This window comes from Amblyomma mixtum, chromosome 1 (assembly GCF_055824585.1).
Source record: "Amblyomma mixtum isolate Tamu chromosome 1, ASM5582458v1, whole genome shotgun sequence".
Taxonomy (NCBI): domain Eukaryota; kingdom Metazoa; phylum Arthropoda; class Arachnida; order Ixodida; family Ixodidae; genus Amblyomma; species Amblyomma mixtum.
Genome location: NC_143012.1, coordinates 52,719,568 through 52,747,047, shown reverse-complemented (window position 1 = coordinate 52,747,047; position 27,480 = coordinate 52,719,568). Strand labels below are relative to the sequence as shown.

The 27,480-nt window shown below is 48.8% G+C and overlaps 1 protein-coding gene across 1 annotated transcript in view; it reads left to right on the top strand.

The window, feature by feature from the left end:
• Nucleotides 1-2,691: 2,691 nt before the first annotated feature.
• LOC149366318 (uncharacterized) overlaps nucleotides 2,692-27,480 on the top strand; it is a 43,668-nt gene continuing 18,879 nt past the window's right edge. Inside the window, exons 1-3 of the mRNA XM_089570230.1 lie at nucleotides 2,692-2,796; nucleotides 10,140-10,243; nucleotides 12,386-12,581. Coding sequence (XP_089426356.1) covers nucleotides 2,692-2,796; nucleotides 10,140-10,243; nucleotides 12,386-12,581 — 405 coding nt within the window. The remainder of the gene's footprint in view (nucleotides 2,797-10,139; nucleotides 10,244-12,385; nucleotides 12,582-27,480) is intronic.

Sequence of the window (27,480 nt, the reverse complement as noted above, 5' to 3'; positions counted from 1 at the left end):
AAAATCGCCTGCATATATGGGCGTTAACTCAAGAAAACTATCACGTTATACCATTAGGACAGAGCCTGAGTGTACCCTTCATTTTTATTGCGAAAGCAATACTACTTGCACTTTCACGCCTTAGCCGTGCCGCGGCGGTGACCACCACTGACCTTGATTTGACCTCGATTGCATTAGATTGGATTGGATTAGATTAGATTGGGTTGGACTGGATTGGACTGGACTGGACTGGATTGGATTCGACTGGATTAGAATAGATTAGATTACATTAGATTAGAGTACATTACATTGGATTGGATTGGATTAGACAGGAGTGAATTGGATTGGAGTGGATTGGAGTGGATGGAATTGGATTGGATGGGAATGCATTGGAATGGAATGGATTGGATTGGACTGGATTGGATTGGTTTGGATTGGATTGGATTGGACAGTATAACCGATGCGTCACCACAAGTCTAACCACAAGCACCACCACCAGCTATACTACCAGCTGTACCATGGCGTAGGTACGGACATTGCTTTCGCAATTACCGGACTTAACCAAGCTAAGCCACAGCGAATTTTTTCCTTCAATTTTAAATTTTGATGGCGCGCCTTTCTAATAATTAAAAATCTTCTACCAGGACAACTGCTCCCCCGTAAATGTACTACATTTTCAACGCCCCTCGTGTCGCGTTATGGCCGCTGAACTTGCGCCACCCGACGGCGAAGACACGGCCGCCGTTCATGAACACAGTTTTATTATGCAGTGTAATATTTCACTATAATAATAAATATTGTGACGAAGAAGACGAAGCTGGCCGCGGCGTGGCCCGGAGCGCTCGCGCGTGGACAGCGGTCATTAAAGCATCCCATTGCCATCAGTAATCTTGCCTCGTTCTTCGGCTGGCTGCCACGTAGCATTGGCTGTGAGGTGCTGGGGAATCATCGGCATCCTGGTCCTGGAGCTTCGACGTCCTGTGTCAGCCGTGGCCGTGAGTTCTTCACCTGCGTCACTTGGCAGTGCTCTAGCCTGTCAGACCCTATCAGAACCGAACTGACCTCGCCGTTGCTTCCCCCGCCCCGTCCCCCCACCTCATCACCCGACACGACGAAGTGAAACCGACGCCAGGACCGACCCGACAACCGTCCTGTCTGGGCCCGAGACGCAACTGACAAGTGAATACACAGTCTTCCTACCGCGGCCGTTCGGCGCGTCTTAGAGCCATGGCTGTCGGCTTCTGACAACCTGCGGCCTAAGGCTTTATGGACCGAGACTCATTTGCTGATATCTCTCATGATGTAAAAAATAGCGCACAGGGAACACACGGGACGGAAAGTAAACGACGCAGACAAGCGCTAACTCGCAACTGAGGTTTATTGCTGACGCGCGCAATATAAGGTAGTCACTTTAAAAACAAAACAAAAAACAAAAACAACCACAAACAGTCCCTCCTGGAAAGACCAAGTCAGAGGAAAAAATTGAAATTGAAGCATCAGGCGCCACTCATCGCTGTGGAAGATCAGTTAAAAAACCATTATCAAAAAAGGAATTCAATGCAACGCTGAGGCTAAAAAATCGATTTCACAGTCTGCCAAGTTAACATTTAACATTAACGTTAAACATTTTTACATCATGAACGTTATCCAACTTGCCCAACTTTCCGCTTTGCTGATATCTCTCATCCTGGCGGCCAGAACTTCCTCACCTTGCCATATGTGTTCTGCCAGAAGCCTATCATCGTTTCAAGCGTTCTATCATCGCTGTGTTCTATTTAATATCGGGGCTATCGCTCGGAGGCCCCGGGTAGTTGTTTTTGCCTCAAAAATGATGACATATACTTACGGGGAAGGGGTGGGGATGGGAAATTGGCCATGATTTGGTGCAGATGTAGAAAGGAAAAAAAAAACACTCGTCAAGGTTTATCTCAAAAGGCTCTGGGTAATGTGACGAAGAAAACGAAGCTGGCAGCGGCGCGGGTCGGAGCGCTCGCGCTAGGCTAGCCGCCATTAAATGATCTCAAAGCCATCACTAATCTCGTCTCATTGTTCGGCTGGACGCCACGTAAAAATGTATTTGCTATGTAGCGTCGGCAGGCTTGAATTATTTTGCTATTGGCGTTTTTGCTGTAGAAAGATTTTGCTACAATTTGGAGAACTCGACCATTACTTCAATATTTTCAAAAGACATTACCATCAATATTCAAAATTTTTACTTAACAATGTTGGACGTATTAAGACAGGTAGGCTTCAGCTTCTTAAGTATTAAAGCTTCTTAAGGCGCCAAACCTATATGAAGCATCTGCTGCAGTACTCTGACAGTGACGAAGAGATTTCACTTAAGAAAATTTTTGATGCGAAATGTGCTCCAAGAAGATTATTCCTTTGTAAAATGGTGCAGAAGAATGTACCAAAGTAAAGCTGCCAGAGAGGCTCGTATAAAAAATACCTAATACAATGACGAAAGAATTGGCAGAATTGCATTGATGTAAATGTTGTAATGCATGAGCAAACAGAAATATAAAGGGGAAATGGTATAACCCAATATAATTTTTGAAAAATTCGTACAGGAATACAGCAATCACTTGGCTTACAAATATGTTCTTAATGTGTTCTTACGCACGAGATGACAAACGCATTGTTTACGCCTTGCTATTTTCTCTCCATACCTAGACAGACCAAGGGCCAGCCGCTTTATCGACAGGAGGAGATATGTCACAATACTTCAGCGAGCGCCTTCCAGCTAAGATGGACCTGAGAACACTCGAACGCCGCTCTCAGCTCATGAACGCAGAAGGGTTTCACCTTATTTTCAACGTAAGTTGGCCGAGACGTGAAGGTGTGTGTTACACTGGTCATTACAGGCAGCCCGAACACGGGGCCACAGTGAGGGCCAAGGTTCCCCAACACCGCTGTCTCTACTGCACACCACAATGTGAGGCGTCTTGATGACGTCGAAACAGGGAGCCGGATTTCATTACTACTGAACGTTTTCTTCACTTCTGCGGACGATGGCTGTCGGTTTATTTCTGGTACAAGTATTCACTGGCAGTATTCAACCATATGTTTCAACCTACACCGTAATTTAGAAAAAATATATTGTTGAGGGTGGCTGAAGGAATCTTTGAATAACCGTGAAGATTGGCGAGGCATGGACGTCCGGTCTTAAAGGTGCACTGAAGATGAATCTGAACTCGTATTTTTACCGCCGGAACTCGATCTACACGTTGCGAGCGTTCTCAGAAACTTCTAATCAGCACTGTACGGCCGATTTCCCAAGCGTAAACCCGATTAAAGGTCCCAGTTCCCGCTTTTTTTTTTATTCCTCGCAGACGTGGGAGGAATAAACCAACTTTTCAACCAGTCCCTTGGCGGCTTGCCGCCCTGCCATCGGCGGAGCGATGTGTAGTGATCGGCGAAAGCAAAGAGTCCACGCGTATTTATATTTCCGTGAGCCTAATTTGCAGCTGTGTAGTCTCTGACTAGATCTATATTTGCACGGAAACAAAAAAACAAAAACAAAATAAAAGCGGTAGCAAAGCCGCCATGTGAATGTCTGAACGGCACTCCATGCGTTGATCGACTCCTCCCATTGTCTTCGGGGAATTAAAACACAGATGGGAGCCGACGATAATCCGATTTAAATTAGGGAAATCAGCCTAACAGGGCAAAAACTCGAAGTTTCTAAGAATGCGCGGTAGGCGTAGATCGAATTCCTGCGGCAAAAAGACGAGTTCAAATTCCTCTTCTGTGCACCTTTAAGAACACGGGACAAACGTGTTCATTGCTCTTAACGTTTGTCATTCAGTTCGAGCAGATCTTGACGGCTTCTCCTGGCTATTTTCCATGCACAAATACATTATAATATAAGTTAAGAAACCTGCACTTTGTAACATTGGCCGTGGTCCATAACTTCCTGTATTTCTTAGCTGACGAGTTGCGGCAGAAGATAAAATGAGATTTTCAAATGTGAATTTGCATTCCTGTGGCTTGCATAGAACAAAACGACAACGCAGCACAACAACTCGTGCCCAAATCTTGTTTGGTAAAAACAAAGTCTTTTACGAAGGTCTTCAGTTTGGGACAGAGAAATCCGTTTCGACGGCCCTGAAAGTACGCGGAGCTTCACTCCATTCTTCAGTTATTCCCGACTATTGTAATGCGTGACATTTTGTTTTTTCTAGTGTTTTAAAATTACGTGGAATAATATCCAAAAGCTCTGAGTAAAACAACTGGCTCGTTATATGGAAATTCCTCAAGGTTTTAAAATATAGGATTCATTAAATTTCTTGCGTAAATATATGTCCAAGGAAGTATATTTTTCAGTATATAAATATATATTGCAGTTTTTTTTACTAGGTACATGCACTGGAAAGGTTGCTATCCCTGCATGCTTTTATTGTTTACGGTTTATGGGAGTTGAACGTCCCAAAGCGACTTAGGCTATGGGGACGCCGTAGTGAAGGGCTCCAGAAATTTTGCCCACCTGGGGATCTTCAACGTGCACTGTCATCACAAAACACATGGGCCTCTAGAATTTCGTCCGCTTCGAAATTCGATCACCGCGGTCGGGACCTGTGTGACTTTAGAAGGCGCAAGTATTTTGGCACGATGTAGCCAAGATTTGGTGAGGAACAGCGCCGAGGATCATCGCATTTTCGAAATTCTAAGAAATACTGCGGCTATTACTGGCGACCGGCTGCAAAGCGCTAATTAAAACTAAGCGCCTAACTCTAATAGTTAAGAAGTTAGTCATTAAAAATTAGTTACCCAGCTTGCCACTTAAAACGATCCACAGGTTTTCTGGTGTCCGCTAACAGTCGTAGCACTATGGCGCCAAAAGCCAAATTTCACTCCAGAAAACCTATTTTTGGAATATCTTGTCTTCCGTGAAGCACCTGGTAAATCAAGATTGACGTACACATAAAAGACCTGAACCTTCAACAGTAAAAGTGATTAAACGGTCTTCATAGAGCACGTCAGGCAAGGTGACAGCCTGCCAGCGCTTTTCACCACAACCTTACAGCAGGTGCTTACCGAGCTGGATTAAAAAAAATTATGAACAAAGGTACTGGAAATTAACTTAGTAAACTCCCTTTTTTCTTATGCCTGTTAAGCCCCTCCGTGGTGGCTCAGTGGTTACGGCGCTCGGCTGCTGACCCGAAAGACGCGGGTTCGACCCCGGCCGCGGCGGCTGAATTTCGATGAAGGCGATATTCTAGAGGCCCGTGTACTGTGCGATGTCAGTGCACGTTAAAGAACCCCAGGTGGTTAAAGTTTCAGACGCCCTTCACCACGGCGTCCCTCATAGCCTAAGTCGCTTTGGGACGTTAAACCCTCAAACCAAACTAAACCAAACCTTATGCCTGTTGAGAAACTTAGGGAAAGCCTTGCAGCTTATGGTCGAGAAACCTGGCATTAGAATTTGAACGTTGAAACTAAAAATTAACGTGAGAAAACTTAAGTAATGTTAATGGTCTGCAAAGAGAAAATTCGGGGCCGAGAGATAGAAAAAAAATTCACAGAAAATATGGGGCCGGTTTGGAAGAGGTTCATGGATGAAATATGGCTTTAGTTCCGATTTTCGGTTCTTTCTTCCTTTCTTTCTTTCTTTCTTTCTTTCTTTCTTTCTTTCTTTCTTTCTTTCTTTCTTTCTTTCTTTCTTTCTTTCTTTCTTTCTTTCTTTCTTTCTTTCTTTCTTTCCTTCTTTCTTTCTTTCTTTCTTTCTTCCTTTCTTTCTCTTTCTTCCTTTCCTTCTTTCTTTCTTCCTTTCTTTCCTTCTTCCTTTCTTTCTTTCTTTCTTTCTTTATTTGAGACAATTTGCTACAAATTGGCTCAGGAGGCAATAGCAAAAGGCCCGGATGGGGCCTGACTAGGCTATACCCCCCTGACAGCACAGGCAGCACAAGTGTACATATTATTATACATCATAAGCAGACCGAAGTACAACACATCAATACAGAATACAGAAAGATGCACACCGTCTTAGGTTGCACACTAATCTCTCTGTAGAAAGAAAATTAAAATAACTTATTTGAACTCTAATACTACAAAAACAATTTCTTACATACTGCATCAAGTTTATCAGCAAACAAAAATGTTTCACCAAACAAAAATTGATAATGTGAAATGCAATCCAGTGTATGCAAGTAATGGAATATGACCTGTAGTGGACGATAGTAGTACAACATAATACAGAATAATAGCACCAAGAGTTGGCTCAGGAGTTTAACCCATGCACCTCCTGCTCAGATAAAAATATTGCTTTAACTTGCTTTTTCAATTGAACAGGAGACACAACAGAACTTATTAAGTTTAATATGTCAGGGTATTTGTTGAAGAGTTGTGCTATTTGCGTCGATAACCTCTGTGAGCCATAGTTTGTACGTGATCTAGCCCTAACTATTTCGCTCTTAGTTCATACGGGGACTGCTTAGCTTGATAGTTTTCTTGAAATTTCGGTATATCTGCACGGCATTGGCGTAGCGCTTCCAGAGATGGTTTTTGTTTAAACAGTTGTTTTACCTGAAGAATGCTATATCTGGTAAAACATGGGGCAGTGCTTTCCGTGTAGGGCACGTTTCAAATTGCCCGCATAGGTCGTTTTTGTAATGATAATAGGTATTTCATAATTGTCTCGGTTGTCGTTGACGACACCGGAGAACAATAAATGAGAAGCGAGTGTACAAGTCTATAGTATATTTTACGTTTGACCCCAGACGGGAGAAATGATCTTATTTTATTCAGTAAGCCAACTGCTATAGCTATACCTGCTCTAAGGCGTCGACATGAGGTGACCATGACAGGTTTTCATGGAACACGATTCCTAGGAATCGGATCGTTGATGTGCGTTGAATGGATACTCCCTGAAATTCAATTGGTAAGGGTGGAAAATTTGTTGGTCCTTTCGACCTGAAGAATAATTATTTTGTTTTTGTCGTATTCAGTTGCATCCTATTTGAGTTTAACCATGTATTTAAATTTTTAAGCCAACTATTAGCTTCCGCGCATATTTCATATATGTTATTTCCTGAGAAAAAGACGTTTGTATCATCTGCGTACAGAACCATTTTTTTGTGTCCTTGAATATTAACAATATCAATAATGTATAGTAGAAATAATACAAGTCCAATAACAGACCCCTGGGGTACTCCATATTGAATAGTTTCCATCTCCGATTCGACTTTATTTATTATTGTGAATTGTGATCCGGAAGTTAAATAGCTATTTATTAGAGCAAGTACTACACCTCGGATGCCGTAATATGGGAGTTTACGCAAAAGAAGCTCATGCTCTATGCAATCAAACGCCTTTCGGAAGTCTAAAAAGATACCTAGTGTGAACAGTTTCTTTTCTATGTTATCAAGAATTTCTTCTTTAATTCCAGGAAAGGCTGTTTCCACCGACCTATTTCTGCAGAACCCATACTGCTCCTTCGTTATTATGTTGTGTGTACTTAGAAAACTGGTTATCCTATTGTTAATGCTATGTTCTGCTACCTTAGAAAAGACACAAAGGATTGATATAGGCCAGTAGTTATTTAAATCATCAAAAGCTTTATGAATGGCTGTGACTCTTGCTAACTTCATTTTGCTTGGAAACTCGCCTGTTGTCATGATAAGGTTACAGATCTGAACTAATGGGACTGCTACAATACCACTCACTGCTTTTAATGGTTTTGGCTTCATGTCGTCTGGGCCAGAAGCTGAATTATCTTTCATGGACATAATTATTCCCTGCACTTGATATTGGTCTGTTGGGGCCAAGAAAAGAGTCAAGGAGCAGTTATTAGCAATATAATGTTCACAGGGTATGGCAAGAGGGAAATCAGAGGAGGAACCTACTGTGAGAAAATGTTTGTTGAACAAGTTTGAGATCTCTTTTTCAGAGCCACCAAGCTTATGAAAACTAATCTTCTTGGTGCTTGGTTTATTATTTACTAATTCTCTAAATGTCTCCCACATAAGTCTGGAATTGCTGGCAGTACTAAGAAATTTGTTTACATAGTATTCAGATTTAGCTTTTGTCATGTCCTTATTCAGTTTATTGCGTGCTTTTTTATAATCACGGAGATCATTTGCATCTCTTGTGTTTAAAAATCTTTGAAAGAGGTTGTCACGAGATCTCATCCTTTCGTACAGTCCCATGGTTATCCATGGTTTCCGCAGTTTCCTGCGCTTTTTTTCAATCTTGAGGGGAAACACTGCTCGTAAAGGGACATAAATGATGATATGAACCCATTGTAAGAATTATTGGATTCAGTTTCAACTAATACGTCACTCCAATGAAAATTTGACACAACGTGTACAAACTTTTCAACGTTCCGCTCAGAGTATATTCTTTGCAAGAGCTCTTCATTTGATCGAGTTGGTGGATTCCCAGGTTATCTTCCAGTTCCGGCTACACCCGCTACCGCTAAACTCACACAAAAAGCTTGTTTTCAGATCAATTTCTATAGTCAAGGCCGCAAAAAATCCCACATATTAAGTTGGGAGAGGAGTCTCCAAACTCGCAATGGTCGAAAATCTCCTCCTATCAAACACAACACATACGCTGATCAAATGCTTAAGTCAGAGATTCTGTAACCTGAAAAACGGCCGCCCACCGGCGGCAAGTGGTTATCTATTCGTCTGCTTTCTTATAAATTAGCTTTAAGCGATCAGCTAATTACACTATTTTTGTAATTATTTATCACCTAAAATTAAAAAAAATATCCCGTATGCTTCTTTGCTATAGTGGCTGTAGAACCTCTTTTCTCTTCACTTCTGTGGTTAATAGTTCAACCATGCCTTCGGATTTGGCAGTCTTAATGCCATGCAGTCTTAATGCCCACATCATTTGATCATGCTCCTACGCGGCAACAGAGGTAACACAGGAATTACTTCATTGCCACTATGGATGACGGTGGCGCTCGTGAACACTCAAGAATCAGTTACCATACACATAAACAGTGGACACCTCAACAGTGCTTTAAGCTAAGTCGCGGTAGTGGCAGGTAAACCCGGCGCTGAAGCCATAGGCTATCGTTCGTAGTGTTCATTGGCATTGACAACGTTTCACACTCCGATCATTTTAAGGAAAAGAATTGCGCATAATGACTCTCTGGGTCAGTGGACGCCGCAATCGTGCCTATAGCTACGTGAGGTTATGAGAGAAAGGGATGTGAGCTGCAGGCATTGACTAGGTCGTGCCAGAAACGCGGCGCTCAAGCCATAGGCCGTCGGCGTTCATTGCGTTCATTGGCATTGGCGTTCTCAACGTTCTACAAGGAAAGGAAGGCGAGCGTGCGCGGCGAGGCACGCCAGCTGTGCGTAGTGACGTCACTTGCTCCTCGCGCATGCGCAGCACGGCTCTCCAGGAGCCACGCGAAATTGCTCAACCGCGGCCAGTGTAGTTCACGCAACAAAATCTGACACTGAAAATGTTCTACAGAATTTTGTAGCGAAAGCTACATTGGCAACTAACTTGCGATTTAGGTGCGGCGGGTCTCCGAGCACGCACAGAGACCGACCTTGAAACAATGCCTATCAACCGCGGCAGCTGGTGGAGGCCGCGCGCTCGCCGCACCATCTGGCACGACGTCACACCGCGCGCCTCACCGCGGATCCGCCGCCGCCGTTTGGCATGACGTCAAACAGCTTGCCTCGTCGCTGCGCACGCCTTCGCTCGCTTCGCCAGCCGAAGTGCACCGTCACTACCGAAATGCCATTAGACGGAACTGCTTTCGCTGAGTGTACCCTGGCCTAGCTGTGCTAAGCCACTGCCATTTTTTCACAATAAAAGGGCAATTACTGCTTAAAATTACTTACAGCAACCGCATTATATTTCTACTCGAAATGACCATAAAATGAAGATTCGTCCATAGCAATGCCAGGCTGAGTTGTTTAAAACCATTTTTTCCGCGTATCATAAACGATTTGAACGTACAACCGAAAGATGAAATTTGTCGCAAAAATGGGGATTTGTTTCATGATTGTGCCCTCCGCTATGATGGCTAGTAGCGCTTCGGGTATTGTACGAATAAAGAATATTGAATAAATTTAAAATGATTTCTGTTCGTTGAGTCGAAGGCAATGCACGCGCTAATCGTTGGTCACCTGCTAAATGCCGCTTCATTCAGCGTTATTCTTTTTTTCTCGTCGGCTCACCTCTCCTGGCAGAAGCCATTTGTGGGCACAGATGTGCAGAGAGTACCCCCAACACGGCGATGTTTTCCCGGACTCTGCGTCGCCTTCCTTGTGTACTGCCGGGTAAAAAATGAAAGGTGAGTGCTAAACGCTGCATCTTCACATTGATGAGCCTTCCCAACCAGCACAGGTAATTGGCCCAATACAGTAAACGCATTGGCAAGGGTCGCTCCTACCAAGGGCCAGAGTGAGAGCATCCATTTGCAAAACTGGGCCGATAACCAGTGCTGCTTGGGCTTCTGCAGTTGTCTTACAGAGCTAGCTATACCGGATGTTTTATATAAGGCGCCCTGAAATTTTTGAAAAGAGCCTTTTCAGATGGAAGGCAGCGTTTTTCGGCGTATAATTATCAGCTGTGTAGCACACCAGGGTGTTGGTAAGTCGAACTAACTTGTACGCTGGTTAATTAATACTGAGCAGTTTGCTTTTTAATAGTTTCTGTTGTATATTTACCGAGAGGCGTGCCGGCCACAGTAACCAGTATGCCACAATTAAATATTAGACCGTACGCTGCAAATGGGCCTAGTTGGTTCGCATTTAACTTCATTAGTACTGCGCCGCGTTGGCTCAGTGGTTACGGCGCTCGGCTGCTGACCCGAAAGACGCAGGTTCGATCCTGGGCGCGGTGGCCGAATTGCGATGAAGGCAAAATTCTAGAGACCCGTGTACTGTGAAATGTCAGTGCACGTTAAAGAACTCCAGGTGGTAGAAATTCATTACGGCGTCCCCCATAGCCTGAGCATATTATATTTAGTAAACAAGGGATCACTAGATAGCTGGCTAGGGTTTCTATAGAAGTTCTCATGAATTCGTAACAGCTTTTTTTTGTAGTCGTTCCAGTTTATTGTAATTTTGGATGGTTGGAACACCCCAAACTAAGATGCACTATGAAAGACGATAGTAGTAAATTAGCAAAATATATTCTTTTTATGAGCCTAACTGGAAGTAGTTCACTCAGCTTATAGAGACAGCCAACTGTTTTACTTAATTCTATCGCCACCTTGCTAACATGCGTGTTCCACGACATGGTTTCTTCGAACCATAGACCTAAAAAATTTTCTGATGTCACGCGCTGCAAAACTGTACCTTAAATATTTAGGACTGGCTCAGGGTCACATGCTTTTCTACGGGCTTAAAAATAACATTTTTAGTATTTTTAATGTTCAAGGTTAATCTCTGTTTATGCAACCACTCTTCAAGTTTTATCAAAGAACTATTTATGACAGTGGTCAAATGAGTTACGGTTTGTGCGGAGAAAAACATATTTGTGTCATCAGCGTAGATGACCAGTTTCGCTGAAAGAGGCAAATTGCACATGTGATTAATATACAAGATGCACAACAAAAAAAATGGCCCCAGAATCGTTTCCTGAGGTACGCCATGTTTTACCATTGTAATCGAAGACCTCAGGTCGTCAGCTTTTGCACACTGTTTTCTGTCTGAGAGATAACTTTTGATAAGGTCAAGGGCAACGCTACGTATGGTATAATCTTGGAACTTTGCGACTAATATATTATGGTTTACACAGTAAAATGCTTTCCGCAGGTCATTGAATAAGCCTACTGAGAATTGTTTGTTATCCTTGTTTTAATCTTTTCATCTTTCATGTGTAGTAAGGCCATTTGAATTTTTTTTCCTTTAGGAACCATGCTATCAATCGCTAATAGCATGGTATTTATTAAGAAAATTTGTAAGTTGAGCATAATGAATATTCTCAAAAACCTTAGAAAATATGGACCGGGAAAAAAACCTTTGTGGACCGGGGTTATACGCGCTTGTTAAGGTCAGATGGAAAGATACCAGTTTCAATCAATTGATTGATTATAACGGCGAGTGCTATTGCTATAATCGATGCTACATGTTTAATAGGGACACTGCCCAGGCCATTTAGTCAAGGAGTGACATTTTTTTCGAATCCAGACAATGATGCTGATGACTGAGCTGATCGGCAGTTGTACCTTAAGGAGTAGAGCTCTCGCTGGAGACCTTATTTACAGGCAACATTAAGAGGGCTGTCGTCCCTGACGCATCTCACTGTATCCTTTGCACAGTCCGTGCACAAGGCTCGCACACTCACTAACACACATGACCATCACAGGGCGTTTATCAAAACCGTGGCCCTCGCCTTCTGCCTTAACCCTCATCTGGGGTAGCATGCCAGTTTAACTATCAGGCACACCTCACCTGTAATCATTTAAATCTCTCTTTTTCACCCGCAGGTTTTGTCTGTGTGTTGGAGAAAAAGAATACGAGGTCGGCTACGTGGCCAAGCATTCCAAGTGGGGCCTTTATTCCCTCACATATAATGACGGAGCAGATGACTTTTATGGATACAACGACATGAACTTCGCGGGATTCCCGGCCAACACGTACCATTATGTGTACATCTACTTCAAGGACGACCAGACGATGCACGTGAGTTGGAAGCTGCCCTAGTTAGGAGCGAAGTGAGTGCGGTGGCAGTCCAGTTGGCCAGTCCCGTTCACCCGTAGAGCGTCCACTTTCTCGCACCACATTGCCCAACTAGGTAACATTCCATTTACGGCATCAGTTCTTATGGGGCAGCTGCATACACTGATACATGTGCGTTGTCAGCACGAACCTTGCCAATACTCGAACCACGGTGTTAGAATTTGCTTTGAACCAATGGTAGCGGCCTGGTCACACCGCCCGTCCAAAAGCGTCGCCTTGCGTTTATGTATCGAAATTAAAATCCCGGACCTTAGGATAAAGACATTTTCCATCGCACAGCTGACTTGACGTAAATATTTATTTTAACGGCAACACGCAGGTATAACGTGCCGCCAAATATCTGGCCAAATTCGATTTGTGCTGTGGCAACGAAGAAAAGCCCTCACTTGAGAAAATGCAGCGGCAGGAGACCTACTCAGCAAGTTCAGCTGGCTGTGCAGTTAGACTGAGAGGTACTTCGGGACCCCTTTAACACGAATGCGCGCTTTGTTCCAGGCTCGTTATCCGGAAAGCTATTCTTGGCATTAAACCAATAGCTACAGAGCAAAAACTCGCCCTCGCTTCAAGCTAAGCAGCGGAATGAATTCAATATACTGTCGGGCTCACTTACAACGAACCTGGCGGGTGCGCATATTTTGCTCATTGTATCCGAAGTTCGTGTTGAGTGGAAGTTTACAACCAGAAATTCCGGGTCCAACGAAACTGGCATTTATTTCTTGCGAATGTTCGTTATGACCGGCGGCTTCTTCAAAGGCCATCGTATCACAGCGCTTTACACGCCTTCTAAAGAGGTCATGTTCTAAAGAGGGCCACATTCGCAGAATAGAAACGTTCACTTTTCCTTCAAGAATGGCACATGTATAGGTTCTTCCATTGCACAGCTACTCAGTGAGCTTTACTTAGCTATAAAGGGTAGAGCGTTAAACAGCCTCTTTCAGTGTAGCAATTTGAGGCAGATCTTCCGTTTCGTCGACGAGAGAGAGAGAGAGAAACAAAAACCTTATTTGAAGAGGAATTCGGGCCACCCCCCAGGGTCCCCGCACGACCCCACTGCACTCAAGTATTTATGTTCCAGATCCATAACACTGGCAGCCCTGCCGGTGGCGATGGTCTGCACGGCCAGGTCCTCCGAGCGCAGCAGGGTCTCCCAGGTCTTGAGGTTCTCTAGGTCCCGCGGAGGAGGGTCCGCCGGGCAGTGGGAAAGAATGGAGGCGGGAAGAGGCGAAGGGTTCTGGACATAGGGCGCATGCCGGAGTGGGGAAGGAGGAATGATGGTGGGCTAGGTTCAGAGGTGAGGGGAGAGCGTGTGTCTGTAGTGGTGAAAATATTTTAATGAAATGGTTTAGGTGGTTGTAGCGGTGGTTGGAGCTCTCAGAACGGAACCCCATTGGCGTAGGCTGCTGTCCGCGCTCTTTCGATGAGTTGCTTTTGACTCTTTTCGTCCGAGCTTAAAAGAGCTGGCTGCCACCCCTCCTGCGTTGGGTGGTTATTAACAGTGATCGCCTGATTTCGTTGGCAGGCCCTTACTATATGGTACAGGTCCGCCTTCTCCCCGCAGAGTTTTCATTGTGAGTCAAATGACTCCGGGTCTATGGCATGTAGTCTTCGTGGGTTATTGTAAGTGTTGGTCTGTAGCTTTCGGAGGTTTTGTTCCTCCCCTTTATCTAGTGTCTTAGCCGGCGGAGGGTAGACCCGACGGGATAATCTTAAGTGGTGATGTATGTCATTGTAAGTTAGTAGTGGGGTAGGAGATTCCACGGCATCCGCACTGGGTGCGCGGGGGAGAAATGCTCGGGCTGAGGCATGTGCGCTCTCGTTCCCTGGGATGCCCTGGTGAACTGGTACCCATATTAAGTGTTTGTTTGTGGGTTGGTAGCCACGGATGTAGCTATCTTGCAGGATTTTAGCTGCTAGCGATGCGACCCTGCCCCTGAGGTAATTGCGATACGCTCTCTGTGATTCTGTGAGAATGTATTTTGAGCTAGTGTGTGTTGCAACTAGATCAATCGCCACTTCTTCCGCAGGCAGTATGTCCTGGCTAGCAAGTACTAGTCCGTCGACTGTTGTATTTTGGTGTGTCTGTAGTCTGCGCCAGAGTGTTGCGTGTTTGTTATCTAGGGAGGAGTGGGGCGGGGGGTACAGCTGGTGTGAGGCTCTGTATGCCTGGGTCAGCTCACTGAATGAGTATATGCGCTCCTTCGTGAATCCCCGATCCGAGACGACCTGAGCCTGGTTCAAAAAACCTCGGGCTAAAAGGTTGGCGGCACATGTGTCCACCTTTACAGACAATATGTTATTTTGTCCACTAACACTAGCAGTTCTAGATTGTTATGAAGCAATCTTTGTGGACGGAGAAATAGATGGATAGATGTTAGGAATATAAACACTTCAGTGCCCTGGGGTCATGCGTGACCCAGGGGCGTGCCCCGAATTCCTCTTGCAATAAAGTTTTTTAAGCATGAAATGCTTTTAGCTCCCGTTGTCGGCAGTGTGGTGACGTCCCGCCAAGACCGAGAGCCAACATCCAGGCACTGAATTCCACTCATCCGGGTACTGAAACGAGAGCATCCGGGCACCGTACGATATTTAACGAGACTCTCTAAGCCCTTGTACAGGACCGGCGTACAAGCACCGGCAGCTTCGCCCCGAAAGGGTGGTTGGTGGTGTTCCTACCTTCCTGTATGGTGCGGTTTGGGTGCCCACCGAGATGACAGAGAATTACTGCGCCATTTCGTTTCCTCAAAATGCGTTGTGTTCAAAGGGCAAGGCATCGCGCCGAACGGGTGGTGGCGTTCCTCCCTTCCTTTACGGTGCGGTTCGGGTGTCCACCGAGATGACACAGAATTACTGCGCCATTTCCTTTCCTCAAAAGCGTTGCGTTCAAAGGGCAAGGCATCGCGCCGAACGGGTGGTGGCGTTCCCCGCTTCCTGTACGGTGCGGTTCGGGTGTCCACCGAGATGACAGAGAATTACTGCGCCATTTCCTTTCCTCAAAAGCGTTGCGTTCAAAGGGCAAGGCATCGCGCCGAACGGGTGGTGGCGTTCCTCCCTTCCTTTACGGTGCGGTTCGGGTGTCCACCGAGATGACAGAGAATTACTGCGCCATTTCCTTTCCTCAAAAGCGTTGCGTTCCAAGTTCAAGGCATCGCGCTGAACGGGTGGTGGCGTTCCCCGATTCCTGTACGGTGCGGTCGGGTGTCCACCGAGATGACTGAGAATTACAGAGTAAATTTCCTTTCCTCAAAAAGCGTCGCCTTCAAAGGGCAAGCATCGCGGCGAACAGGTGGTGGCGTTCCATAGACTGCCTGGAAGCGCTACAACAAGCTGTCGCGTTCCACTCCTTAAGGTGAAGTATAAGCGCCATTAGTTAGCAGTTCATCAGCATTTAGCCTTTAATCAGTAATTAGTCATTAATTAGTAATTTGTCATTACTTCATCGCCAGTTATGTGTGACGTATTCAAGTGGTGACGTCACCAATGTCACATAGGCAAAGTGGTACAAATAACCGAGGAATGAAAACAACGATTACAAAGATGAAAAGCAAACAGAAACCGGGTACGGCTGACGAGGCAGAGTGCTAGAGATTCCCCAGACACTCACAGGAAACGATTGCGTCCACATGGACCAGTGCACATTTTGTGTGGTGTGGTGTGTTGAACACTATACCCATTTCAAGATTTCGACTAGTACCATCTACAACCAATGTGTTATGCTCGTAAACATTTCATGCTTACGCTACTCTCGGTTACGGGAGAGGCAGAGATTTTTTTTTCTCTCTCCCTTCTCCAATTGCTGCACCAATGCCTGGTTCTGAAAGCAGAGATCTGCGCAAGTATTTCGCGAGGTTTCCACAGCTGTGGTAGGTGTTACGAGCGAGAGGAACGGGTTGTTCTCCCGCATAAGTGATGAGAAACTCCCGCTTGTATTTATATATACATTAAAGTCCCCACCCACTCTGAAACCCTGGCAGGTGGTAGCGTTTCTGGCACAACGTTGTCAATGCGAAAGCATGCAGCACACATCTGTCACTACCGTCACGCAGCTTAAAGCCCGATTGAGGAGTCCACTATTCCAAGGGGGCAGTTATGCGCCTTCGCTCTGGTTCAGGTGTCCACGGAGATGAGACATACTGCGCATTTCTTTTGCTCAAAAATATACCGAAGAGACATTGGAAATTCTAAAGTGCTTGGCGAAAGCCTTGTGCTCAACTCACTACAGCTTCACTGGGCCGCTTCGGAGCCGTGCGGCTCAATCACTCGACTGCAACGAGACGTCTGGCGAAGGAGCGGCGGTGTAGCTGCCACCGCCGACGCGCGCGTGCTCGTTGTACTGCTGCTGTGTGACGTCACATTGGCTATGCACAGCTGCACCCCTTACTGCCGCGTATAGTGAACTATACTGCCGCGCCAGTTGCTGAGGAGGGGAGAGAGAGAGAGAAAAACTTTATTTGAAGAGGATTTCGGGGCACGCCCCAGGGTCCCGCACGACCCGACTGCACTCAAGTGTTTATGTTCCCAAGGTCCATAACTCTGGCAGCCCGGCCGGTGGCGATAGTCTGCACGGCCGGGTCCTCCGAGTGCAACAGGGTCTCCCAGTCCTCCCAGTTCTTGAGGTTCTCTAGGTCCCGAGGGAAGGGTCCGCCGGGCAGAGGGAAATGATGTGGAGGGAAGAGGCGAAGGGTTCTGGACATAGGGCGCATGCCGGAGTGGGGAAGGAGGGATGATGGTGGGCTAGGGTAAGGGGTGAGGGGAGAGAGTGTGGCTGTAGTCTGCACCAGAGTGTTGTTTGTTATCTAGGGAGGAGTGGGGCAGGGGGTAGAGCTGGCCTGAGGCTCTCTAGGACTGCGTCAGCTCGCTGAATGTGTGCATGCGCTCCTTCGTGAATCCGCGATCCGAGGCCACCTGAGCCCGGTTTAAAGAACCTCGGGCTAAAAGGTTGGCAGCCTCGTTTCTGGGATTCCCGGAGTGCGGGAGGTTTCGACGACTATCTTGCCATCCGGCCGCAGCGGTGGCTAAGTGGTTATGGTGCTCGGCTGCTGACCCGAAAGACGCGGGTTCGATCCCGGCCGCGGCGGATGAATTTCTTTGGAGGAGAAATTCTAGAGGCCCGTGTACTGTGCGATGTCAGTGCACGTTAAAGAACCCCAGGTGGTCGAAATTTCCGGAGCCCTCCACTACGGCGTCTTTCATAGCCTTATTCGCTTTGGGACGTTAAACCCCATAAACCAAACCTATCTTGCCATCCTAGATTTCGAACATCAGACCCTCCCATTCGAAGCTTCAAAGGTTCTTTGAAATTTTTCTAGCATTCCTAGCCCTTTGGTTGCCACCCACGAATTGCCTTCAAATGGTTTCCTGCGATATTTGGAATCAAGACTCCATTTTGACAACCATCATCTGTGCTGGGCATTTGAGCCTCGAGCAAAAAACCCTTCCTGCGTTTTGATTCAACACACTCGAAGTTAGTTAAATGCAGCATGGGTAGCTCCTGCTTCTATAACGCGTCAAAAAATCATGCAATCATAAGCTTGAAGATAATTTTTTGCAGGCTGGTTGCAGGCTGTGCAGGCTGGTTACCCTCTCATGCTCTAATCATCGGTGGCCGAAGTCATGTTGACAAAAAAAGCAGCACGTCAACGGAACAGGGACAAGAAGGTTGAAGTGGTTCTTTACGCACATGGGATTTCACATTCCCTGAGCAAGATCGGGAAAGATAAGAACAGACGTAATATTAACAGCTCCAGATCGCCTGTAAAGCCTGTGCAAGCATCGTGCAAAATCAGATGGGCCGCAGATACGTTGGCTGCGCGACGAATCATCGCGATCCGTTTGATTCTTGTGCTGAAGGCATAGTTCACTCAATTTCCTTGTCTTGTGGAAATGCTTATGTAGGCAAAACCGGCAGATGCCTAAACAAAAGACTGTCAGAGCACAACTACAATGTAAGCACACGAATCTCAATCACTCTGGTCGGTCATTGCCTCGATTTTAAGTGCACCCCTCACTGGAGTGACAAGACTGTGCTGAGCAGGTGCAGTGAGCAAATCACCTGAGAGATAATTGAAGCCAAAAATATCGCGAGCCTAAAATACCGCTCTGTCAGCACCCCATCCGTGGCCCTTCTAGATAAGGAATTTCGTTTCCTTTCGACAACTCAGCAGTCATGACTGCCTGCTCGTTTCCGGCTGCGATTGTCCGTGTTTCACGTCTTATCCTTCTTGTTGTTCTTGATATCCTGAGTATATTTACCGATCTGCAGAGAAAGAAAAGTTCCGTTGTCAGTCAGCGCCTGCGTCTTCTCTCCCCTTTCAGCGTCCTTCGTGAAGTTTGCGCTGTTTTCGTCGTGATAGAAACTCAACTAGAAAATCAACTAGCTCGTGAAGTGTTCTTGGTATCCTCAATTAACTGAATTGTTTCCTTTTAGAATATTGTCAAAGCAAAAAACCACGATTATGGCTAACAACAAAGCAACTCTCTAATTTTATTTAAAAATTTTCTAGTTACTCAAGTTTGCGATACGCACCCCACGTTCCCTAGCCTTTACTAGTTTTAAGCAGCAAATGCTGGATGCAATCATTGTATTTTATCATCTCCACATACCTGCACACTACTGAAAGTAATAACACATCAATAAGACACATGCCAAAGGGGAGCGTGATAATTGTCCTATACCTCTTCAAAGACCATTTGTTGTATGATTGTATTGCGAAATGTTCATGAAATATGTTGGTGTCCAATGTGTACAGAGTTGCTTATGTTGTATGTAGTACATGTACATACAGACACCATGATAATGTTGCTCTTTTTGTGTACTTGTATCGACAACGTTCTAAATACCCGTGACAACTGAGCGTTTCAGATACTGTGGTGAACATTGTTAATTTAAACTGTGGGAATTCATTTTACCGCGCACTCATCCGCACCTGTCTTGTGAAATAGTGGGCGCAATGTACCCTTAAAGCTGCGTTTTAGGCAGTTCTTTTTCCCAAAGTCCCCTCTGTCCCTTTGATGGCTTCTACCACTCAGATTGCAAATAAGGCAACCTTCAAGCCTTCAAGATAATTAAGCGCAAGCAGCATGCCATGAGGTAGTTATCTTACTGTTAGCTTTCCTTGCCAATTAGTCACTTTTAGTAATTTTATCCTTTTAATTACCTCCAGTTAATTTCCGTACTAATGAAATTTTTCCGTGACTAACGTCACAGCAACTTAGAAAGACGGCATCGCGCCTAATCATCAGTTGCGCCTACTCAACATCCTCCAGACGCAAACGCAGCCGCTTGCTTGATATTACTGCTCCGCTGTCCCTTTCGTGTACCGCGGGAGCACTGAACACCGCGACAGCCAGTCATAACTTGTCGGTCGCGATGCTGTCGCAGAGTCTTTTTCTCCCAGTGCCTCCTTTGTCTCTTTCCTTACGGCGCGGTTCAGGCGTTCACCGAGATAAGTGAGACAGATACTGCGCCATTTCTATTCCCAAAAAACAATTATCATTTTCTAGAAAAGAAAAGTTCTGCTACTAATCAGAACAATGAACCATTATCTTCAATTTCTGTTCAAAAACGCTGGATGGAATAGGCCATGGCGCCAAAGGCGTAAAATTTTTTGATTGCACTGCTAGACAGGAAGGGAAGACGACAATAACTTAAACACCACACCAACCCCGCCAAACAGCTAGTGCTAAAGACCTAGGTGCGGTGATTATATACCTTTGCATCGGGCGAGGGAGTAGTTGAAACGCCTCTGCTCGAGACTGTAGGAAACCGGTGCCGCCGCCACTTCCACGTGCTACCGCGAGGTGCTCCCGACAATCCAGTGAACAATATGGCAGCGCCCAGGGGACCCCTATGGCAACCCTCGTTCGTAACGCCTGCGCGGCTGCACAAACAGGGATGCTACTCATCCTAGATGACTTCAACGCACCGCATACGGTGTGGGGCTACCCCTCCAAACGTGTGGTTGTAAGGCCGCCAAAATGTGGGAGAGAGCCCAAACACTGGGCCTAACAATATTCCTAGACCACGACAGGCCTACTCTCATTGGCGACAATGTCACACAAGACAGCTGCCCTGATCTCACTTTCGCCTGCAACATACCAGACGCGCACTGGGAAAAACTCGCCATGAGCGTAGGTAGCGGCCTCTATGTTCTCAGCCCAACCTGCGCGGCTACGCACAGCAAAGCCCCAAACAAATAATCAAGCCCACTAACTGGGACGCCTTCAGATACGTACGCACCAAAAGCAACTCAACCCCTATAGACGCCCTGGAAACACGGACACACTCACTGCACGAAGACCCCGCCAAAGCCACCTCCTCGACTACCCAGGACGAGGATGGCCCCACTCCGAGGCCAAAGTCATACACAGGTGGGAGGCCCAGAGCAGTATTCCTGCCCTCTGGCTCCACCAAAAACACAATCGACCCATCAAGCTCCGTCTCATTCGCATTGTGCGCGAGATTGAAGCTTACTACCTCAAAATGAGTCGGGAGCAATGGCATCAAACCTGCGACCGTCTTAATGGCCAGTTAGGATGCAAAAACTCGTGGTTCTTGGTCAGACGTCTTCCCAACTCACTCCAAATCGACATCTCACAAGAACCTCACCCGCGTTATACCCACCTTTCAGGACACAAATGAGGAACCTCACCACCCTGCAGGACAAATAAATCAGTACTTCCACTGAAATCACCATCCCTTAAGGATACACATGTGCTCAGAACCTCAACATGGACGCCAACATCACGGAAGGAGAAGTCCACGCCACCCTCAACCAAATTAAAATCACCGCGGCAACCGGCGACGACCACATAACCAACCAGATGGTCCGTAATCTCGCCTATCAGTCCGTCGAAGTACCAACGGACCTCTTCAACCATCACTAGCATGAGGGCCGAGTTCCAGATTCCTGGAAGCATGCCAAAGTGATTTTCATACCTAAGCCAGGCAAACGACCCAAGCTTGGCAACCTCTTGCCCATCTCGCTAGCTTCCATCCCGGGAAAGATCATGGAACATGTCATACTGAATAGACTCCACACTCACATAGACCAAGAGGACCTTCCCCCCCCTCCCCCCCCCCCCACTATGATCAGCTTCAGGACCGGCCTCTCCACTCAAGACATTATGTGGCAAATCAAACCTGATATCCTCGATCCGAGCCACATCCGAGCTACAAGAACCATCCCAGGCCTAGACGTCAGCAAGGCTTTCGACAACGTGTCACATGCTTCCATCCTGGCAAACCTCACACATATGACTGCAGGCACTCGCACTTACGACTTCATCACCGACTTTGTTTAAAACCGTACAGCCGAAGTTCACATTGCAGACCTCCACAGCGAAAAGATCGCCCTAGGCACCCGAGTAACACCAGAAGGAGCAGTCCTATCCCCGTTTCTTTTCAACACTACAATGACAGACCTCCTTGCACTCCTGGAAGACGTACTTCACATTAAACACTCAACATATGCCGATAAAATTACCCTTTGGACAAACTCCAACTCTGACAAGGAAATTCAAAGCTCCCTCCAAACAGCAATCGACAAAGTGCACGCTTTTGTACAGGCGAACGGGCTCACATGCTCCCCCACGAAGTCCGCATTACTAGTCATCAGAGAAAAACGAGTTCGCCTGCCCAGCTCGACCATCGAGAGCCTATGGCTCCTAGCCGACACACATCCCATACTTCCAGTCCGGATCATACACGTTCTGGGTACGGTTATACAGAACAACACACAAAACTCGGAGACCATGCATTCAACGCCTCCGCCCCACAGTCAATCAGATCAACTGCTTCATCCGCCGCATCGCCACCCGCCGCAGAGGTATGAAGGAGGACGCCCTCTGTCGGCTCGCGCAAGCTTTTCCCATTAGCAGGGCAGTATACTCCTACCCCTACTATCACCTTCGCCGTAAGGACGAGGAAGCTGTGAACAGCAATACATATTTAGCGTTGGCAGAAAATTCAGCGCATTTATGAAAAAAGAAACAAAACTAGCGCCACGTGAACTCATCTCGCCAGCGCGCATCGTTAAACAGGGGAGAAGGAAACCTGGCACATCGACTAGCCTTGTGTGTGTGGCTGCCCACTTCACGATGGCTAGCCTGCGCGACACTAAGGTGATTCCGTCAGCCAGGACGTCGAACCTTCAGGAATGTTGGAGACGTTTCTACTCGAAGCCGACGGATAGGGCGTAGCCTTGAGTGTGCTAAGCGATGCCTTCTGCCTCTTTCACTCGCGTGTCGGCGGCGGCGCCAGACTAGAAAGATCAGGAAGCAACTTCAAGCCAGTCTCAGCTCCTGACCAATGGGGACGCGCCCGGCGCGAGGAGACTGCACAGCCGATACTGTGTGTATGTGCGCGCCTGCCTTGGCGCGAAGAACAAACAGGCGCGGAGCTGGCCTATATGTGAAGGGCGTTGAGCGCTGTCGGTCAGCCCGAGCCGCTGTTTAAGGTTCAGCGAAGCGCGCCCCGCTCGACTCCCGGGACAATACCCCTCGCCCAACCACGGTCCAACGAGGCGGCGTGAGCCAGTCTGCGAGACGGCTCCACCGTGGACATTTGGTCGTCCAACGGTAGCATGCCTATAAAAAAAAAACTTTGTTTGTTTGTCTGCCCCTCTCTTGTGTTAGTGAACTTTAAGTGCTATAATTCATTTGCATTGTAATCTATCTTGTGGGGTACCATGTTGCCCCTCGCCCGCCGGATGCACCCTTCTCTCTCTCGTGGCCTACCACGGCACTTCCTCCGGCGGCCCCCACTAGGCGCAGCAGCGGAGGGAACGGAGGGGAGGCGCCCGCGACTACGCGTCGTCACGTGGGCAGCCCTCCTGACCCGCCCCTCTCGGTTTCGGCGGCCGCACGGGCCGCGCGCACGGGCACAGTCTGATGGAGAGTTGACAGCGAGCCTTGAGAGAGAGCGGACGCGACACCAGCGGCGGTCCAGGTGACCTGAACTGCTCTGTGCCTGTCTCCTGTGCCTGTTGCCTGCCGCTGCTGCCTGCGCGCGACCGAGGAAAGACATTGGGAGATCCCAATTAAAGCTCTTGCCTGCGGGCTTATTCCTCGGTGGTGTTGTTCTTCGCGGCCACAGGTGTGGTCGAGCTAGCGGAGTGGCGTTGGCCCTGAGTTCAGGGTCCGAACCGTGCCAGTAACCCCACATTTTGGCGCCCAACGTGGGGCCCCTCTGGAGTTCCAGGTGGGGTGCTAGCTCACGAAGAACAGCATGACCAGCCCGCGCTACGGGCTGCCGGACCTAATGATGTTGGCTGATGTATGCGGCGAAGCACGGGAGATCTCGAGCATCGTTTCCGTGGCCACATCTAAACCGACCGCGGATGCGGTAGCGCAAGGTCCGTCGGGCGCTAGGCATGAAGCCGCAGGCGCGGCTGGCGCCCGAAATATTTCGCCAGGAGTTCCTGGTGAATACTCCGAGCTGGAGCAGCCAGATGGCTGTGGCTACAGGAGTTCCGTTCTGCTGAACGTGTCCCCACGCGCCCCCGCAGATGCGGGTCGCGCAACTGGTTGCGCGCTGGGAGATTCCGGCCAGCAAGGAAAGCCAAAGTCAGGTGTCAGTGGCTTCCAAACGCTCCGCTATGTCTCAGGCGCGTCCGCAGATGCGGTTCGCAAACCGAGTTTCCACCCAGGAGATCCTGGACTGCTCGTAGAGCCATTGCCAGTTGGCGTCGGCTACTCGCTCCTTTCAACTCCTGCGCACGCATTCAGACCAGGTGGTCTAACTGCGTCAACGCCCGCAGATGCGGGCAGCGCTCCCCGCCAGATGGCAGAGGGTGACGCAGCGCACATTGCTCCGGGAGGTCCCGAGCACCACTACAAGCCACCGCCAGTTGGCGAAGGCAAAGGTCACGGTCGAGACCGACCATATGGCCTTAACCTGGCTGAAACGCCTGCGTGAGCCCAGCGGGAGGCTTGCGCGATGGGCCCTGACACTGCAACGCTTCGAAGTGTGTTCGAAGTGCGTTACCGCAAAGGCACTGCAAATGTAGTCGCCGATGCGCTGTCACGGGCACCGGTCACTGACACCCAACCGGCCGGCCAGGACGAGGAGGAGGCAGAGTGGCAGCTGTCTCCCCCTCTGCGGAAGGAGCTCGTTGCGGGGAGTGCCCCGTTTTCGAAGCCCCGAGAGCACGTGCACCTCGTTGGAGCGGGGATCCCTCTCGAGGTTGCGTTCAGCAGAGAAGAGCTTGTCAGGGCTCAGCAGGACGACTGATTCTGTCAGGAGTTGATCAATAGTCTTAGTGAAGAGACAGACACTCCGACGAGTCAGGCCAAATTGCGCTGTGAAGCCACTGGTAGTGTGGTTGGCGCTAACTCTAGTGTCGCTGGTATTGCGGCGAGTGAGTTGGAGAACTTCCTGCTGGACCGTGATGGAGCTTTGCTAAAATACGTGCCAGGCAAAGAGGCCTCGGAGGAGAGTTTCAAAGCCGTTATTCCGCGCAAACTGCGGCGCGCCGCTGTGCGGCACTATCGCGACGCAGACGGTCACGGGAGCGCTCCAAAGACATGGCAGAAGCTTTGTCGGTTTGCTACCTGGCCGGGAATGAAGGCTGACGTATGTAGATATGTACGAACATGCCACGTATGCCAAGAGAGAAAGCCTAGAGGTGGAAAGGCACCCGGCTTACTCCAACCCGTCATAAGCACCAAGCCCTGGGAGATCCTGGCGTGCGATTTGATGGGGCCGCTGCCGCGCAGCAAACGAGGGTACAAATACGTGCTGGTAGTCACGTGTCACTTCAGTGGGATCGCTGAATTGTACCCGCTGCGAAAAGCGACTGCCCGGGAGATCCTGGCAAAGCTGTGTGAAGTGTTTTGCCGCTACGGCTTCCCAAAGCGGCTGATCACTGACAATGCCACGTATTTCACATCGAAAGTTTTCCGTGATACGTGTGCAGCAATGGGTGTCCGGCAGCAGAAAACCACGTGCTACCATCCCCAGTCCAATGTGAGCGAGCGCCGAAATCGAGATATCAAGCCGCTCCTGGGCGCATATGCGAGATCGCACAATGATTGGGATGAGCACTTGGACGCTATCTCCTTCGCTCTGCGCACGAGCACAAATCGCTCGACCGGCTTCACGCCGGCTTTTCTCATGTTTGGCAGGGAGCTGAACACGCCTATGGACACAATCCTCATGGAAGGGTCGGAGAGTGTCCGCGAAGTCACGGCAGATGTTCACGACTACGCAAGGCGATTGCGCGAGCGTTTGGCAAATGCCATTAAGGAGGCGAACCGCAGCCGCGCGAAGGCCAGGGCAAGTAAAAAGGCCACTTATAATCGCGCACACAGAGACGTGGACTTTCAGATGGGAGACCTCATTCTCTAGCGCAATCACGCACTCAGCGATGCAACCGCAGGTTTCGCGGCCAGTCTAGCGCCCAAATGGGTGGGACCCTTCCTGATCGCTGAGAAGCTTTCGCGGCTCAACTACCGGCTGAAAGACCCGAGATCGGGCCGAATCAGCGGACCCATTCACGTGGGAGAGCTGAAACAGTACTTCCAGAGGGAGGTTGCTGTGGAAGCAGAAACGCCACCCGCGCAAGATTGCGCAGAGGCGAGCGAAGCCCAGAGAGATCTCTACAGGCATCGCTACGATACCCGAAGCCAGCGAGCTCGCTGGGGGAACGGGAGAATGCCGAAAACGTGAGATCACGCACACGGCGGCGTCGGTTGGCCAAAACAGCTCGAGATCGAGCAAACGGCGAAAGAACGCCAGACGCGCGAGATCGCGCACGGTGGACCGAATGCAAGGAGATCCTTGCCCCCGACGTCACAATATCCGAACTGGGCGAGATCGCCAATGTGACCCATGCCGACCACGGCAAAGGCTGGTGCGGGAGGTCTCGTGCCCACCCTGCCTGTGTGGATACACAAGCCGGTGTAGTTCCTGTACCCGGAGCACTGCAAGACGCCCGCTCGGAGGAGCCGAGCCCCCCCTCCGGCTGCCCTGATTTACGGCCCTGGCTTCAACGACGGCCACGGAGAGCGGCCGCGGCCGGGGATCGAGCCGCCGAACTTCGCCCCCACACCATCGCACGGGGCATCGGCGGCGGTTCCGGAACAGCGCGGGCCGAGCTGACGATGGGCGGCCTGCATGCGGAGCAGGCCGGCTTTCGCGGGCGCCATCCTGGTCTGGCCCGCGCCCCAGGCGCAGAGCTACCATCCCGGGGCCCAGCCTCCGGACAGGCGGCATGGGCCTGCTGAGCCGCCGAGTTCACTTCAGCGGGTGGAGGTCACTATTGAGAGACGGAGGGTGTGGGGTACCATGTTGCCCCTCGCCCGCCGGATGCACCCTTCTCTCTCTCGTGGCCTACCACGGCTCTTCCTCCGGCGGCCCCCACTAGGCGCAGCAGCGGAGGGAACGGAGGGGAGGCGCCCGCGACTACGCGTCGTCACGTGGGCAGCCCTCCTGACCCGCCCCTCTCGGTTTCGGCGGCCGCACGGGCCGCGCGCACGGGCACAGTCTGATGGAGAGTTGACAGCGAGCCTTGAGAGAGAACGGACGCGACACCAGCGGCGGCCTAGGTGACCTGAACTGCTCTGTGCCTGTCTCCTGTGCCTGTTGCCTGCCGCTGCTGCCTGCGCGCGACCGAGGAAAGACATTGGGAGATCCCAATTAAAGCTCTTGCCTGCGGGCTTATTCCTCGGTGGTGTTGTTCTTCACGGCCACAGGTGTGGTCGGGCTAGCGGAGTGGCGTTGGCCCTGAGTTCAGGGTCCGAACCGTGCCAGTAACCCCACAATCTCGAGTGTAACTTTGCACGAGTTGCATTGTCTAGTTAATCACTTTGTATGAGCTCGTACTAGTGATTGTGAAATCGTGTG